Raw genomic sequence first — 17,163 nt, forward strand, 5'->3', positions numbered from 1 at the left:
CTGCCTTCCTGAAGGGGCCTAGCAGCAGGCCGGGGCGACGAGGGTTATATGGGCAAAGGGGTGGAGAAGGGGACGGGACGTATGTATTTAACGGGGCATCCTCGCAAACCCGCGTATGACCGCGAGGGTCCCCTCTCTTGGATTTTGAGCCGCCGGAAAAGGAAGGAGGAGGGGTACAGCCACACGCGGCCGGCGTCCCTCCTGGTTGAGATAGACGAGTCCGCGTGGGCGCCACACGAGTGCATCAATGTTATCATCGAGGGGCGAATACGCTCATTGGTAGGTATGGGCTACGCTGCTGGCCAATCGGCTGAGTGCTCTGTGTTCTATGAACGCCTTTACTTTTCTGAATCTCGGTAGAAAGACATGGTATACTTGAGAGACAGCAGATCCAGACGAGTTTGCGTGTGGAGCCATCAATCCGACGAATCAAGAAGACCAATCAGGTGCCCTTCTTGCCGCCTCTCACGAACACGAATAGGACCACCAGATGCGTCGAAACAGAACATTCCGAGCGAGTAGCAGGTCCCCGTCCGAGCCACTCTCACTTGACGCCAATAGACCCATGACCGCGAGGGTGCCCCTGGGCTACCGCTCCGGCGCACACTGGCGCTGCGACAATGATGGGCAACAAAAACCTTGACTGTGCTGGTCATTCTATTGCCCGGAAAGAGCAGCCGGACTGCGAGGGTGGGACGAGCGTCTCTTCCGTCTTTTGTGACCGCACCAGTGGTCCAACATGGTCCAACATCTTCTTTCTATCACATTGGACTGCATGGCAGAATGCGTCAAAGGCACAGATCAACAGGTGGCTGAGCGTATGGACGTTTGACTTGCCACTATCTTTATCGCAATACGCGGACGATGCGGTCCCCATTTTTAATCCATCATACCCCTCGGTACAGTCAACCGCGCAACATATACAGACTAGCCCGCCGACGGTGTTCATTAGCTCAACTCCTCAATTTTACCTGGTTTGGACGCGACAACAGCCGCAGGAGCTTTTGCCGATGAAGGCTCCGCCGAGTCTTGGGTATCGTCCCGCCCGATGACCCTCGCTTGCGCCTGGAGCTCGTCGACCAACTCTTGCAGTGGACGGATAGGATAATCGAGAACATGCGCAGCATAAAACGTCAGCTTCATGCCTACATGCGCGTTGCGCTTGCCGACACCAGATAGACTTGGATCAAAAACAGCGCGCAGGTCCGATAACGCGAGCACGCAATTGATGCTCGGGCGGCTGAGGATCTGTTCCTCCGGCGACGCGGAGGCCTCTGCAAGTGGCGCGACTTTCCGCGGAGCGAGAAGCACAGCTGCGTCGCGGAGGAGCACTGTGATGGTCTTTGCGTCGACTTGGCCCTGAGTTGAAGAGGAAAAGGAGGTACGCGTTCAGCTCAGGACTACCGGTGCGGTCGTTCGCGTCGCGTGCGCACGAGGGAGGAAGGCGCTTACCTCTCCGAAGCCCGTCCAGACGGACGAGATAACGCCCTTTGTGCCCGTGTGGACGAGCGTCGACTGCCGATCTGAGATGAACGGAAGAGCCTGTCTGACTACATGTCGCGCTGCGGCGGCCTCTTCTTCGCTGTCACTGGAGAGAAGCTGGTGGAGGGTGGACACGGAGAAGTGTCTGATGAGGTACGCGTATGTCAACCTGCGCGGTCATGCTCAGCTATGCAGCCGGGGCCGGAGTAGGATTGAAACGGACATGACGGCACAGATATTGTACAAGAGTGATGGGCCGCTTGGACGGCGTGAAAGGAGCTGTTGAGGGATTTCCATCAGGGGCGGTCTTTCCGTCGGCTGCATTTCTTGAGACATGGATGGCTTGAGGTATGGGTCTGAAGACATTGGTGACTCCCACCAAGGTCTGCTACGTTCGAGTTCGAGTGCTTCGCTTGATAGTAGCTGCCGAGCAAGATTGCTGTCCGGGTCCTTGAATAACTTGGCGAATCGTTCCCTTTGTTCTGGAGTGAGCGCGTCGAGAACATCCGCCGCTGTTGCATTTTCTACAGCGCAACATGCACAATAAACAGCAGAATGGTGCCAACGGCGTCAGACACTCACCAAGATCGATGCCGTCTAGTCGCTTGGCGAGGTCGTCTGCTTCATCGTCCTCGTCATCCTCGTCTCCGCCCAGTATTTCCATACCGTCCTCCAAGCTCTGGTCCTCCACTCTTTTCAGCAACTCGAGCATCTTCATGCGCTCCTCGGCGCTCCGAGAAGACTCGTTCTTGATCCCGGATTCGATTTCCTTGCGGTAGAAGCCCTCCGAGCATTGCGAGTGTGTCTATGATTTCACGACAGTCATTTTCGGCAAGAGAAGACAAGTGCAAGAGAGTTGCATACATACTTCAGATCGAAAACACGTCAGGGAACAGTATAGCAGGTTGCACGTCGGACAGGCGTAACGCGCGAATTGCCGTCGACAGCTAGATGCGGGGACTGCAATCAAAGGCTGTAGTCACGGACAGGGCGAGCGAACGTATACTCACATTCCACATGGCTGCTGTTCGAGCTTTGAGCCCGTTGCCTCGAGCGGTGCTGCACGGATTTCTGGCTGGTCGCTCATGGTGTGAGATGACGCGCGACGATTGGACGGCACGCGGCACAGATCCCGGCTGCATATCCGATAGCCGACACGATCAAGTTCTCCAAAAAACTTGTCCAAGCCCCCAAGGTTGTATATACGCTTCAGGGGGAGTCTCACACAGGTCCAGCTCAAGCACGATGCCGGAAGACCACCTCGTCGACAAGACGACCACTTTCTCCTCCTTCGCGCACATCCTCGATGCCCGCATCCTCCGTGCGCTCGCCGACATGGGCTTTGCACGCCCAACGCTCGTCCAGACGAAGGCGATACCCCTTGCGCTCGAGGGCCGCGATATCCTCGCGCGCGCACGCACGGGGAGCGGGAAGACGGCTGCGTACGCGATACCGGTCGTGCAGAAGGTGCTGAATGCCAAGTCGGTGTGTCTGTCAGAATGATCGTGGGGCCTCTGATCGGTATGCTCATTCGTGTGTGTCTGAGATAGGCGTGGGCGGCGGGCGACGAGCGGGGACAGCTCACGCGGGTCATGGTTCTTGTGCCGACGAAGGAGCTGGCGGAGCAGGTTATGGCGTGTCTGCGCACGCTGGTTGCGTATTGCGAGAAGAGTGTGGTTTTGGTGAATGCGGCTTCGGGTTCGGAGACGCAACTTCAGCGGTATGTGCTACGGTGGTGTATGCGCCTGCTCGTGCTAATGGCTGGTATCAAGTACGATGATGGTGGAAAAGCCCGACGTCGTTGTGTCAACGCCCTCCCGTGCGCTGAAGCTTCTGCAATCCAAGGTGCGTTATGACACACCACTCACACCGTCCTCTAACACCTGCCCATGCCTGCAGGTTCTGTCACTCTCGTCCCTGGAATCCCTCGTCATCGACGAAGCCGACCTCATCCTTTCCTACGGACACGATGAGGATATACGCCAAATCTTCAGTGGAGGGTACCTGCCAAAAGTATACCAGTCCTTCCTCATGAGCGCAACCATGACCGACGATGTTGAAGTACTCAAAGGACTGGCTCTCCGGAATCCCGTAAGTATGATTTTCTCCAGCATTTGGCATGCCTTACACGCCCGCTCAGGCCATCCTCAAACTCGAGGAGGGTTCAGATGAAGCTGCGCTCCTCAGCCAGTACTCTGTAAAGTATGTAGGCTTCAACCATCTTCAAGGATCTGTGTTGATTCGTTCTCAGATGCTCGGAAGTCGACAAGTTCCTCCTGACGTACGTTATTCTCAAGCTCAGGCTCATCAAGGGCAAATGTATCCTCTTCGTCAACGATGTCGACCGCTGCTATCGTCTCAAGCTCTTCCTCGAGCAGTTTTCCATAAAGAGCTGCGTGCTCAACTCTGAGCTACCCTTGAACTCGAGGTTAGTTGTCACGTCTCTGTTTATTAAAGACTACATTCCTGAACGAGATATCAGATATCACACGGTGCAAGAGTTCAACAAGGGCGTGTACGATTATATCATCGCTACCGACGAGAGCAATGGCCAGACAGAGCAGGACTCTGATAGCGAGGATGAAGAAGGTCCAGCTTCGGTGAATGTGGAGGAGGAGGGCGACTGTGAGTATTTGCATGTCGACTGTATAACTCTTACTTATACGCCATCTAGTCACACCCTCGCAGCGCGAGCCACCGCTGGCAGAGGAGGCAACGCCCGACGATGAGGCAGAATCTGAACCCGAACCTGATGCAGACCCATCACCCACCTCCAAATCCAAAAAGCGAAAACGCAGCTCCCCCGAGCCCGAAGCCTCCGCCGCCACCTCCCCACAATCATCCTCAAAATCGCGCAAGCGCAAAAACAAGCGCCACAACCCCGACAAGGAATACGGCGTCACGCGCGGCGTCGACTTTGTCGACGTTTCGTGCGTGCTCAACTTCGACCTGCCCGCCTCGGCGCGGTCGTATACGCACCGCGTCGGACGCACCGCGCGTGCGGGGCGCAGCGGCATGGCGCTCTCGTTCGTCGTTCCCCGCGAGGAGTGGGGCAAGAATAAGGTCGTCGGGTGCGTGCCGAGCGCGCGGGGGGATGGGGAGGTGTGGGCGCGGATCGAGAGGGACCAGGCGGCGCGCGGGAGTAAGGTGCGCGAGTATAATTTTGATATGAGGCAGGTCGAGGCGTTCCGGTATCGGATGGAGGACGCGCTGCGGTCTGTGACGCGGAGCGCGATCAAGGAGGCGCGGGTGAAGGAGCTGAAGACGGAGATGCTGAATTCGGAGAAGTTGAAGGTGCGTTCGTCGCTTTTTTTTGGAGAGAGAGATGGAGTTCGGTGCTATTCAATCCCAAATGTCTGACTTGTGCGTTCTGTTGGGCTGTGTAGGCGCACTTTGAGGATAATCCGCTCGATTTGGAGTATCTCCGCCACGACAAGCCGCTGCACCCGACGAGGGTCCAGTCGCACATGAAACACGTTCCAAAGTACCTTCTCCCAAAAATTGCGCCCGTCACCGACGGCGTCGTCGGCAATCGTACCGAAGCAGAGGCCTCGGAACAGCAACAGGGCTTCGTGCCGTTCCGCAGGGGCTCGGCGCGGGGACGCGGGAGGGGGCGCGGCGGCCGTGGTGGGAGAGGCGGACGCGGGGGGAAGAAAAAGTCTGATCCGCTCAAGAAGTTTAGATAGGACGTTGAACACGCGCGGGCTTTCCCTTGGGTTTCCTTTACTCAGCTGTATGGATCTCTCGTGAAGCTTTGAAGTATCAAATAGCTGATAGCCTCGACAATGATGCTGCTCATAAAGCTTGGTCGGGCTGATATGAGTTTCATTGATATGAACAACTGTTTTGCGTGCATTCGTGTTGAGGTCGAGTGCCCATGGAAGATGTGCTGACCAGTTGCATGAATACGGTGAATACATGCGAGCAAAAAACATTGTAGTGGTTGTCAATCTAGAGTTCATGTCTATTAAACATTTACCCAAATTACAAGTTTTTACCTACTCTATCCCTCGCCCTTCCTTCCCGTCCTCCCTTGGCCCTTTCCTCCCGCCCTTCCTTTCCTGCCCTCCAGCCTGCGTGTCCCACTCCTGGCCTTTAATCCATGGTTATGTTCTTCATCTACGAGTCCTGTGCTGGAGGATGAAAAGGCAAGTAGGCGATAGGATAGGTAAGAGTGCGAAGGAGAGCTAGGAAGGGCCGAAGGGTCGGAGGGATGTGCTCATGTCATTTACTCCGAGTCACTTGTACTTTAAAAGTTGTGGTGCGAATAATGCCTTGTCGGCTGTCCTTGTCCTTCGCGGTGGATGATCGTTCATATGTTGTCTAAATTCAATCACTTTTATTTCAGTTTCTGTGTTCACTTGGGACTTAGTAAGGCGGCGAGCTCATAGACAAAGGAATATCTGAGATCATTCGAACAAAAGCACATTGCTAGTTAGATACATGTCCTGCAACACAGTTGAAGTTCCGATAAAATGAGATCGTTCGTGTATAGTCGTGCCGTCTAGACCTTGGAGTCGTTCTCTTGAGAGTCCTTTTCATCGCTGTCTTCCACCTCTTGCGCCGCGGCCGCCTCCGTGGTCGCTGGCTGTTCTGGCAGGTCAGCGAGCTCGGCACCCATGCCGGCGGGTGCAGGTATCGTCGTCGTCGTCGTGACCGCCTTTTCTGGGTCGTCGGGCTTTGCAGCATTTTGGGCAGTCTTGCGCTGCATTGAGTACTTGCGGATCAGAAGACCTGTGACGATGTGAGTCGATAATATGGGATATTAATGAGTTTGAGGACGTACTAAAGAGGAAGCCGACGCCGACGAGAGGCGTGAAAACGAGCCTGAGGGGAACGTGTTAGCGGGCTTGTGTGATCCGATAGTTCTATATGACGTACCATATCGTGGACACGCTCCGGGTGTAAGCATGTAAGACTTGCTGGCGCACTTCAGGCGGCTGTCGTGCGGGTCGGTGGTTGGCGTCTGGCGCACAAGCGACAGTGACGTACCTGTATCTGAACGAGCCCCGCGAGGTTGTTCGTGTCCGCGTACCCAGTAGATGGGTCATATCCAGCGATGCCAGGCAAGCGCCTCCTGAGCTCGCTCGCGTAGATGGCGCCGCCCATGGATATGCCAACGGTGCCGCCGAGGACGCTAGCGTTATTGCGTCAGACAAAAATGCGGAGAAATAGGCGGAGAAACTAGGACGCACCGGACGAGGACGTACGCTCCCGTGGTCGTCGCCATTTCCTTGAGAGGCATAGCGGCTTGCATGGCGATCAGGGGAGGCTGTCAGTGCAACGCGTGGTCAGCTGTGGCTGGAGAGAGGAGGGCTGTGCTGTGGATTGGGAGGTGTACCTGGAAGAGGCAGGCGGCTCCGCCTGCGACGATGAGGATTAGGATGTCTTGGACGGCGCTGTGAGGTGGCTTGGTCAGAGACGAGCCGAGTAGTGTCCGAAGGAAGGTGGATGGACGTACAGGGATGAGGTTTCGTCTAGGGTGATCATGGCGCCCTTAACAATCCGTTAGTCAACATTCGGTTGGTGGTGAAAATGTAGCCTACAAAACCGGCGATCATGATGACCCATCCCGCCCAGATGGTCCATCGGTAGTCCTGCGTTTTCGAGACAATAAGACCAGTTATGATGCTCAGAATAGCACCGCCAACGGTGAATGGCATCATTTTGATCCCTGCCATTGTCGCGCTGCTCCCCAAGATCTGGAAGTACACGGGGATGTAGTAGTTCGCAGCGAAAAACACGAGCCCGTGGATGAAAACGGAGCACAGAATGCCCGCTGTCGTGCGCGTGCGGAACAGGCGCGGCGGCACGACGGGCTGTCGGGACGTGTACACCTCGTTGACCGAGCCGCCGACGAGGCACGCGATGCCGATGATCATCGTGGAGAGCGTGTACGCGGATGTCCATGAGTTCTCGCCGTTGGCAACGCCGATGAGGAAGAGGACAATGCCTGCGATGATCAGGACGAGGCCGATGAAGTCGGTTTCGCGCGAGAACTGGCGGAAGGTTTTTTTCTCGACTGGGTTGAGCTTGAGGCATGTGAGGAGGACTGCGGCGGCGACCCCGCCGACGGGAAGGTTGATGAAGAAGCACCTGTGAGTCCATAAGTCAGATTTAGGTCAGAATCGGAAGTAAAGTCAAGGTCTGAAGAGCTTTCTGGTTCTGAAGACGTACCATCGCCAGCTGACATGGTCCGCGAGAATTCCGCCCACCTAAACGAAGACGTTAGATATTTGATTACGAGAATCATTGAACACCTGCACACCAAGGGTCCGATCACACTGGCGATGCCTAGCACAGATTATTACATTGTGAGAGCAATGGCATTCGGTTGGCTCACCCCATGTAGCGCCGATAGCACCAGTGAAAGCTCCGCGCTGCTCAAGTTTCGCTGGACAGTGTGTTAGACAACTTCTCATTAGTACTCGACCATTCACGAACGCACTTATGTCTGAAATGGTGATTTGTACGAGCTGGATGATGCCACCTCCGCCTACACCCTGGACAAATCGACCTGGTTGTACAATGTTTGAGAGAATGGCCAGATGAAGAGAAAACAGGGCGCAACGAACAGATTGCAAGCCATGCGAAGGTCTGTGCTGCTCCGCACATCGCAGAACCAAACAGGAACAGAAATATCGAGGCGAACAGGATTGGCTTTCGCCCGATGATGTCGGAGAGCCTACCGTACAACGGAGAGAAACCTGGGGTGGACAGTGATCAGGCCCGCAGTTGACTTTATGTGGCCGCACATAGCCTTGGATCATTGATCACTCACATGCAGAACCTGGGATGTAGAGGACTTGGTTAGTCAATCGTGAGTGGGTGCAGTTTTCACGAGCTAACCTAGTAGGTATGCAGTTCCGACCCAGCTATAGCCGCTCTCACCACCGATGTCTTTGACGATGGTTGGGAGAGCGACTGCGGCAATGGTTTGGTCCATTGCGGCAAGGAAGGCTGCATAGCGATGTTAGTACGGCTTTGACGCGTTACCACACAGACTTACTAGTAAGCATCAGTCTGCGGTCACTCTGTGGTTAAGCTCGCCAATTTCATGCCAAAGCATAGTTGGGCACGCACCCAGGAAAGACGAGCTTAAGGTTGCTACGACCAAGGTTAGAGTGATACTTGTTAAAGTGAGCCGAACAGCGCACTTTTCTGGTATGTCATGAACCTCCTGAGCCTTCCATGTTTCTCCTGGCTTGCGAGACTTTGTCTTTGCGTCGACCTGGAGTTCCTGGTCGGATGGCTTCTCCCTCAAGGTTAAGTCGCCGGTTGAGTTGCCGGGCGGGACGCGACCACGTGGCTGTTCACCAACGACGGGCTGGGCGACGTCCACGCTGTTGCTCATTGTACTCGACGACGGTGCAGAAGCAGGAAAAGGAGCAGCTTGCTGTCCCCGATGGCCATGGAAGCATTTTACGCCGTCTGCTTCAGTCTGCCACGACGTGAGCGCCTCTGACTGTACGCCATCACAGCCTCTGTCCTCAGGTGTCCTCCGTCTTGGCTCCTAGTGGTTTGTTTTGGCCTCTTTTGGCGTTTCCCCGAGATTTGTGCTTGACAGATGTTCATTCTCCCTTGACGACTGCACATGGTTTGTGTTGCGTCCAGGCTGTTAATGGCTGTCAGTGGCCGCTCTTTCCAGGTTCGCTGCAAATATGATCAGATCTTGGCTCGACCAAGGTCCCCTCCTGACCCCCTCTGGCGCCATTCGTGCGAGATCAGTCACGAAAAGCGGGAGACGCACATACAACTTGATGTCATCTGCGTACCTGGATTTCGTTTTTTTTGATGCACAGACGCGTCGTCAGCCCTACGAATGGAAACTATGGACCCTACCAGGTCCGCACTGCGCGCTCCGCCAGCTCACCTCTTCTCACCCATCATACCCTCATTCACACCCGGGGTACCCCACATCGGCTCTCACATCGGACCCCTGCTTGATCGGGTCTGGTGCCTAACGGAATGCGCCAGGGGTTAAATCAGGCTCATTCGTCCCGGGCGGCAGCATCATCCTCTCGTTGCCTTCTCCTTCTCAAAACTCATGGTCATGTCCAAGGACAACTTCTTGAACGCTTCGGTCCCGGTCCTTCTCGAACAGCTCGAGCTCGACGAGAAGATCAAGCTTCTTACGGCCCCTAACTGGTGGAACACCAATGAGATTGAGCGCCTCGGCATCCCGCCCATTCGCATGAGCGATGGTCCGAACGTAGGTTCTCAGATGATTGTGCTCCTAGATTCATGCTCACCGTCGCGTGTAGGGGGTCCGCGGTTCGTCGTACTTCCACCCGACACTCGCGCAGTGCATTCCCGTAAGTTTACTGTGTAGATGGCGGTGCCCACACGCTGAACAAACTGTGACCAGTGCGCGACATCCCTAGGAGCGACCTTTGACACGGAGCTCGCACGTGAAGTCGGACAGTTCTTGGCGGACGAGTCAAAGTCCAAGTCATCCTGCATCTTGTTGGCGCCCACGGTAAACATACAAAGAACACCTTTGGGCGGAAGAGCCTACGAGTCTTTCTCGGAGGACCCGCATCTGTCTGGTTTGTGGTTATCACCACCTGCATAGAACCTTGGCGGATTGAGATTTCCTTGCAGGCTCGTTCGCGGCAGCCATCGTCGATGGTGTGCAGTCAAAAGGTGTCGCTGCTTGCATCAAACACTTTGTTGGTAATGACCAGGAATCGGAGCGCTACGCTGCGGACTCGGTCATGTCGGAGCGGGCACTCCGAGAAATTTACCTGATGCCGTGAGTCGGGCGACTTTGTGGCCAGGAACGCGTTAATTGATCGATCATTGTTCTTCAGATTCATGTTGGCACAGCGCGATGCCCAGCCCTGGGCCTACATGACCTCGTGAGTGTGCCGGTGACGTCGGATTCGTGCATTGAAGCTGACATTTCGCTGAATAGGTACGGTCGCATTGAGGGCGTGCACTGCTCTGAAAGCCCGAAGCTTTTGCGGGACATTCTCCGCAAGGAGTGGGGCTTCGACGGGATCGTCATGAGTGACTGGCAAGTCAAGTTTTATTGACCTTTCGTGGGCTTAGGGAAATAACGTGATGGCATGACAGGTATGGTACATACGGTGTCGACGAGTCCATGAACGCCGGCATGGACCTCGAGATGCCCGGCCCGCCGCGGTGGCGCACGCCGCTGCTTGTGTCGCACTGTATCTCGGCGCAAAAGGTGTCGATAAAGACGATCGACGCGCTCGCGGGGCGCATGCTCGCGTTCGTGCAGAAGCTCGCGAGGAAGAACCCCGAGGTCGTGTGGGGCGACGGCGTTGAGCGCCTGCGCGACACGCCCGAGGGCCGCGGGTTTTGCAGGCGCATCGCGGCGGAGGGGATTACGCTGCTCAAGAATGAGGGCGGTGTCTTGCCTCTGCAGAAGGGAAAAGTGAAGACGGTGGCGGTTGTGGGGTCACATGCGAAGGGGAAGATTATTTCCGGGGGAGGATCGGCGGCGCTGGAGGCGAGCTATGTCGTTACCCCTTGGGAGGGGCTGGTAGCGAATGTGCCTGAGGGCGTCGAGCTCAAGTATGCTTTGGGCTGCGAAGGTTTGTGTGGCCATCTGCTATAAAGTAATGTGATGCTTAACTATTTTGTTGCAGCTCACAAACACCTGCCGATGCTCGACAAGTACATGACCACCAAGGACGGCAAGCCCGGATGGACGTGCACGATCTTCAACCGCGACGAGAACGAGCAGCCCGGCGAAGTCCTCCTCACTTCGGTCGTCAAAAACACTCTGATCAAGTTCAGTGACTTCCTGCCAAGCGGCTTGACGCACACTTGGGGCATTACCCTCAAGGGCGACTTGACCACGGACTATACTGGTCGCTACGAACTTGGCCTTGCTGTTGCCGGTAAACCTCTAGTACATGGGGCGATGGAATGAGTGTCTCAGTTACTTCGTCAGGTCGAGCCAAGCTCTACGCCAACGGCAAGATGATTGTTGACAACTGGACGCAGCAGCGCAATGGGGACTTCCTCTACAGGTTTGTGTTATCTCCGCATCATACCTGCACGATCATTGAATACACTGTGCAGTGTCGGAACCGCCGAGGAACGCGCCGTCATTGACGTGGAGGCTGGCAAGCCCGTCGAGGTTATGATAGAATATATCAACACGCGCTCAGAGAACGCGCCGAAGGGCCTCACTGAGCGGCGGACTGCGCAGCTCGGCATTATGCTTGGTGTCGTGCGTATCTAATGCTTACATCTTTGTGACTTCGGTCCTTGACCATGCTCCTTAGCGCTTCGGTGGCTGTCCCAAAGTCGAGGCAGACGAGGCCATGGAGGAAGCTGTTAAGCTTGCCTCCGAATGCGACGCTGTGGTTGTCGTTGGAGGCCTTACTCCCGAATGGGAGTGCGAAGGCTTCGACAGACCGACGATGCATCTTCCGGGACGTCAAGACGAGCTCATTTCCAAGGTTGCGAAGGCCAACCCGAACACCATTGTCTGCCTTCAATCGGTACGCACCCCAAAGCCAGCAGTTCGTGTTCGAACACTCACCTCGCTTTTCCAGGGATCCGCAGTTTCTCTGCCGTGGCTCGAGAGCGTAAAGGGTCTCGTACAGTGCTGGTACTCTGGAAACGAGGCGGGCAATGCGATCGCGGACGTGCTCTACGGCACGGTCAACCCATCGGGTCGCATGCCACTCACGTTCCCCGTGCGGATTGAGGACTCGCCGGCGTATCCGAACCTGGCGTCGGAGAACGGCAAGATCCACTACCGCGAGGACCTGTTCGTAGGGTACAAGCACTTCCAAAACAAGGGCATCAGGCCGCATTTTGCCTTCGGGTATGTTACTTCCAGTCACCCGTTCACGAAGAGCATGAGCTGAGCTCGTGGGTGCGCTTGCAGATACGGGTTGTCGTACACAACCTTCTCGGTGACCGACCTCACGGTCAAGACCGCCAGCACGTCCGACGCGTCCTTCGCGCTCGAGGTCGGCGTCAAGGTGACGAACACGGGCGCCGTCACGGGCTCCGAGACCGTGCAGGCGTACGTGCAGCTGCCGGACGACATCGGAGTGACGACGCCGCGCCTGCAGCTGCGCGGCTTCGCCAAGGCGCGCGACCTCGCGCCCGGCGAGTCGAGGACGGTGACGATCCGGATGGGCAAGTACGCGGTGTCGTTCTGGGACACGCCCATCAACGCGTGGAGTGCGAGGAAGGGGACGTACGTGGTGCACGTGGGCACGAGCAGCGACGATCTACCGTTGCAGAGCACGTTTGAGGTTGCTCAGACATTTGAGTGGAGTGGCATTTAATTTCGGAGCTTGCAGTCTGAGATCGGAGACTAACTTGACCGGTTAACTGGAGAGTTCAGAGTCTGGTAGTGTATTGTTATTATGTATGTATCAATTAAAACCGGCGAGCGAACGTGTATTCCAGAGATCAATATCGATATCAATCCCGAGCCCGAGAATATATGGTTTGACTGAGCACATTGCGCAAGTTCACCGTGTCGGTGGACAAGGATAGCAAACCGAGGTGAGATTGCAGTGGTATCAAAGTGGTATCCAAAGCACAACCTGCTTTTGAGTGAGTTAAATGTGTGGTCCAAAAATTCGAGTTACAGTAAAGAAAAGGCGAAAACGACGGATGATTGACGATGGCGAGAACGGTACAGCGACGGAAGGGGAGGCGGATGCGGAGTGTATAGAGAAAGTGTGTATTCAATGCGCAAGGAGTGTGAAACGTTATGATGGAGTGACATGTCGTATAAGAATATTGACATTGTAGTCTGTGGAAAATGGGGACAGGTAGCGAACGTAACGTGTTTATATGCAAACCAACAACCACTAAATAATCAACGGAGAGAGCTTAGATGAGAGACCCGTTCTGCTGCTGCTGCGACTGCTGCTGCGACTGCTGTTGCTGGCCGAACGAGCCTGCACCGAAACCCGTCATGCTCGGGAACTGGGGCTGCGAACCGCCGCCGAACCCTGACATTGACGGAAGACCCAGGCTAGTCGTGCCGTTCGCCCCGAAGGCACCGGTGCTGGCGCCTGCACCCGTGCCCGTGCTTGGCGACGTCGCAAACATGGTCGCGCGGAAGGGGTTCGGGCCGCCCGTCATCTGCGGACGCAGACCCGTGCCGAGCATCGTCTTCGAGAAATCGCTGCCTGCTGCTCCTGCGCCGGTGGGCTGGGCACCGAACGCACCACCCATCCCCGTTGGCTGAGAGCTGAAACCGCTCGCAAAGCCGGTGGGCTGCGTTCCTAGCCCACCTGCGAAGGATCCCGGGCCAGAGGCGGAACCTGGAGCTGGTGAGGGTGACGATTCTGCTGGTTTGCCAGTAACGTCCGGAGTTGTGGGGGCTGATTGTGGTATCGGCGGCAGCGATTCAAGCAGGGATGCACCAAAGGACGACGACGGCTTGAATGCCTTGAGTGGGGCAAACCCCGTTGTCTGTGGCTTCAGTGCACCATTCGCACCTCCGGGTGAAGACACGGAGATGGAGGGCGCGGAGGAGGTGAACGTCGAGCCCGTGGGCTGTGGTCCGAGAGAAGAGGAGAAGAGGGAGTCAGAGAAGGTCGAGTTCGTCGTGCCAGTCGCGTTGCTCTGAGCTCCGGGGAACGGTGACCCGAATGCACTGAGGCTGGCCAAGTCGTTCTTGTTCTCTTCGGGCTTCTTCGCGAAGGAAGACGCAACATTGGACATGGTTGACCCGCCAGCAGTATTGCTCGACTGGAACGCGCCGTTTAGGCTATTGAGAGCACCGGTAGGCTGCGGTTGCTGAGGCTGACCGAACGAGTTTCCAAAGGAGCTCCCAAAAGAGCCGCCAAACGTCCCACCGGTCTGCTGAGGCAGCTGGGGTGGTGGACTGCTGGCGTTCGTGCTCTGGCTCGAACTGTTGCTCGTATTGCCAGCTCCCATGGACAGTTCCAAAAGCGTAGGTGGCTTGGGCATGGGCGGGGGAGGCTCAATTGGAACACCGAAGGGGTTTCTCGATCCCGTCGTATGGGTCTTAACAGGCTGTGCCATGGGTGGGGACATCCCCGAGGGCTGAGCGCTGCTCATAGACGTAAGAGGTGCTGAGCCGGGGCGGGTAGGAACATCTGTACGCGCTCCGTTCGGTTGACCAAAAGCGCCGTTCGACATGCCACCTGTAAATGCACTTTGGTTCTGGCCCATTGGCTGTGGCTGGCCAAATGGCTGATTTCCGGTAACAGAAAACGCAGGTGGCTGCTGGGGTTGCGAAGGGAAGGATGGCATACCACCTGGGGCACCAGTGTTAAAAGCAGCCATGCCGGTCATCTGAGGCATGAGTACGGTCTGCCGGAAAGGATTGCCGCCCGTAGTTTGAGGTACCAGCGGCCCTTGTCCACCCATTTGTGGTGTACCTTGGAAACCCGTCGGCTGAGAAGGTACGAAAGACGAAAAAGGCCGATGCTGGGGCTGATCCGCCGCCTGAGGGCGAAGTTGGGGGGTGGAAAAGGCATTGAACTGGGACTGCTGGAACGGTTGACCGCCCGGAAACCCAGTAGCTTGATGCATGACCTGAGGGGCAAAACCTGTCTGTTGCGGTATGAAGGGGGCGCCTGTTTGTTGTGGTGGGAAAGGGGCTCCTGTCATTTGCCGTGCAACGAATGGGTTATGCGCAGCTTGTTGCTGGAAGTAGTTCATCGTGGGACTGAGGGGACGAGGTTCAATAAGAATGTAGCTTGAGGGCGTGTTATACGTACCTGCCCGTGTTAGGGTTGAACATCGTAGGCTGCTGCTCGTCGATAGAATTAAAGAAGTCTACGACAGCGTTGTTGGTCTCGACTTTGGGAACGGGAGGTACATCTGAGCTAGGCCCAGGTTCAGCAGGAGCTGAACTTGTCGAGGTGGCTGACAAAACACTGTCAGCTCAAGGTTGCCCAGTGGTGGTAAAACTATTTTAACGTACCACTCTCTTGCGGTTTGGGTGTCAAACCAGTCTTTCCAGCCTTGCCGTTCTTCTCCGCGGCTTCTCTGTTGGCTTTGTACTCTATCCTATTTTGTTCAAAATTGGGGTCGTTCAAGTACTCTTCCAATGCTCCTGCGAGAGAAACAGGGGCCTTTGAAGATGTTAATTACGCTTCGCAGCTGCTGTAAAAAGAAGCGAAGGCTCACATGCTTCAAGTTCGGGATAGGAACGTGAAGGAGATTCTGGAGTTTCTTCGCCACCCCTAAGAACTCGACGACCCTCTCTGCCTGATTGCAGAACTGGCGGTAAATTTGCAGTGCATCTTTAGCGTCGACCTTGGACATTTCGAAGTAGTGTTCTGATGGTTGATGAGAAAGAGTTTAGAAACAAAAAACCGAGAGCTTACCAAGGACGTTAATGACGCCCTCGTTACCAGCTTGGAATAGGATGAGTAGATCCTTGACAAGCATTTGCAGCGCAAAAATTGTGAGCTCATCCTCTAAGTCGTCCGAGTAAAACTGTTGGACTGTAAGTGGATCCAAAAGAAAGGTGAGAACACAGTGGGCATACCTTGCACTCGATTAACGCGTCTATCATCTTCTGAACAATCTTCGTTTCACGAAGAAGACCCTTCTCAACCGTCATAATCCTCAATTTCCTTCCCACCATAGTCTTGCTTCTCTGGGGAGTCTTGGGCTCCGCTCGCGCCTTCGCTAAACTGCTCTTGGAACCGCCTGAGTGAGCGCCATCCTCTTCGAGAGAATTGTTGAGACGCATGTCGCGATTCGACTCTGCCTGTACACGTATGGCATCGTGCTTCAGCTCGCGGTATGCGCGTATCCGGGTGTCGAGGTAGAGTGCGTAGTTTTGCATGTTTTGAGGGGCAGCGTAACCTAAGGGGTACGGTAAGCAGCTGGCTCCCAGGGGCGAAGATGGGAGGACAGACCATCCCAGTTGCCAGTCGAGACATTGCGAAGACGAAGGACCTCAGAGGAGCACAAATATGATAGGACATTATCCGTAGACCCATTACGTATCATAGTGTGGAGGACGAGCAGTGCTTTGAAGGCAATCTGACGGCAACATGCAGTTAATACGCGTCGGGCTTCGTCTCGGACGATGAGTGCGCACAATGGCATTAGGTTCTCTGAGACGTGGGACGAGTGCTTTGCAGACATCGTGAACGGCGCCCTCCTCCGACCATGTTGCTGCTATGATGGGATCCAAGTACTGTCAAACATGAATGAGTGTAAGCGAGCGTGCTCGAGGGTGTGTTGTGCGAGAATATTCACCTTTGCTTTTGGAGGTGCAGCCTTTGGCTTGCATGCCAGCTTGACGATCTTGTCGAAGCTTGACATTGTTCCTCCGCCAGCGATGTGGGGTGTGCTCTGGTGGTGAGCAACAGATTTCGAAACCACTGGACCTGCCAACCGCTCAATGACGGCACACCGTTTGAAACTCAGCCCCGCCCTCTTCCGCTTACCACAACCCTGCGGATCGTTCATTGTACCACTTGTAGTTCACAGTCCTCATTTACATCGAGCAATCCTCATAGGATATTTGCCTCTTCATTCATTCAAGGGGCTAAACTTCGAATGCGCAGCGAAAAGTTATTTGTCGTGTCTTCGGTCACAACTAGGTCACTATCGCGATCGATCGTCATGCTCGCGGACATCTTAACCATCCTTGATATAAGTCTACCACTGTCCTCACGCACGTGAAGAGAACCTTCGGCGACATTGGAGTCACCGGAACAATAAGGTAAGGCAGCC

The 17,163-nt window shown here is 55.4% G+C and overlaps 5 protein-coding genes across 5 annotated transcripts; 2 read left to right on the top strand and 3 right to left on the bottom strand.

The window, feature by feature from the left end:
- Nucleotides 1-62: 62 nt before the first annotated feature.
- On the bottom strand, nt 63-2,589 carry CONPUDRAFT_145257 (uncharacterized protein). The gene is made up of 6 exons (XM_007772622.1): nt 2,493-2,589; nt 2,351-2,429; nt 2,065-2,287; nt 1,706-2,006; nt 1,453-1,651; nt 63-1,359 (listed from the first exon to the last, which is right to left on the bottom strand). Exons 1-6 carry the CDS (start codon nt 2,567-2,569, stop codon nt 949-951), a joined length of 1,290 nt encoding a protein of 429 aa, XP_007770812.1. The 5' UTR covers nt 2,570-2,589; the 3' UTR covers nt 63-948.
- A 101-nt stretch (nt 2,590-2,690) lies between these two features.
- CONPUDRAFT_107178 (ATP-dependent RNA helicase dbp9) lies at nt 2,691-5,330 on the top strand. The gene is made up of 9 exons (XM_007772623.1): nt 2,691-2,967; nt 3,033-3,202; nt 3,255-3,327; nt 3,382-3,573; nt 3,623-3,684; nt 3,734-3,910; nt 3,965-4,107; nt 4,157-4,776; nt 4,869-5,330. The coding sequence occupies exons 1-9, from the start codon at nt 2,728-2,730 to the stop codon at nt 5,166-5,168; spliced, it is 1,977 nt and encodes a 658-aa protein (XP_007770813.1). The 5' UTR covers nt 2,691-2,727; the 3' UTR covers nt 5,169-5,330.
- Nucleotides 5,331-5,986: 656 nt separating this feature from the next.
- On the bottom strand, nt 5,987-8,836 carry CONPUDRAFT_145259 (MFS general substrate transporter; the record flags this gene model as incomplete). Its single annotated transcript, XM_007772624.1, has 18 exons — nt 5,987-6,216; nt 6,269-6,309; nt 6,364-6,422; nt 6,475-6,619; nt 6,678-6,754; nt 6,824-6,881; nt 6,944-6,978; nt 7,029-7,578; nt 7,660-7,697; nt 7,751-7,776; nt 7,826-7,876; nt 7,931-7,999; nt 8,058-8,189; nt 8,264-8,272; nt 8,332-8,442; nt 8,492-8,505; nt 8,566-8,589; nt 8,640-8,836. The coding sequence occupies 18 exons, from the start codon at nt 8,834-8,836 to the stop codon at nt 5,987-5,989; spliced, it is 1,866 nt and encodes a 621-aa protein (XP_007770814.1).
- Nucleotides 8,837-9,535: 699 nt separating this feature from the next.
- CONPUDRAFT_138296 (glycoside hydrolase family 3 protein) lies at nt 9,536-12,803 on the top strand (the record flags this gene model as incomplete). The annotated part of the gene is made up of 13 exons (XM_007772625.1): nt 9,536-9,694; nt 9,747-9,797; nt 9,851-10,031; nt 10,087-10,237; nt 10,296-10,343; nt 10,400-10,501; nt 10,561-11,045; nt 11,100-11,354; nt 11,408-11,486; nt 11,539-11,689; nt 11,745-11,963; nt 12,018-12,292; nt 12,356-12,803. The coding sequence occupies 13 exons, from the start codon at nt 9,536-9,538 to the stop codon at nt 12,762-12,764; spliced, it is 2,565 nt and encodes an 854-aa protein (XP_007770815.1). The 3' UTR covers nt 12,765-12,803.
- A 236-nt stretch (nt 12,804-13,039) lies between these two features.
- On the bottom strand, nt 13,040-16,779 carry CONPUDRAFT_107189 (ANTH-domain-containing protein). Its single transcript, XM_007772626.1, has 10 exons — nt 16,684-16,779; nt 16,523-16,621; nt 16,338-16,464; nt 15,962-16,284; nt 15,798-15,909; nt 15,598-15,749; nt 15,392-15,542; nt 15,186-15,333; nt 13,692-15,133; nt 13,040-13,622 (listed from the first exon to the last, which is right to left on the bottom strand). The coding sequence occupies exons 1-10, from the start codon at nt 16,747-16,749 to the stop codon at nt 13,321-13,323; spliced, it is 2,922 nt and encodes a 973-aa protein (XP_007770816.1). The 5' UTR covers nt 16,750-16,779; the 3' UTR covers nt 13,040-13,320.
- Between the last annotated feature and the right edge of the window lie 384 nt (nt 16,780-17,163).

Source organism: Coniophora puteana, assembly GCF_000271625.1.
Source record: "Coniophora puteana RWD-64-598 SS2 unplaced genomic scaffold CONPUscaffold_9, whole genome shotgun sequence".
In the NCBI taxonomy this organism is placed as follows: Eukaryota; Fungi; Basidiomycota; class Agaricomycetes; order Boletales; family Coniophoraceae; genus Coniophora; species Coniophora puteana.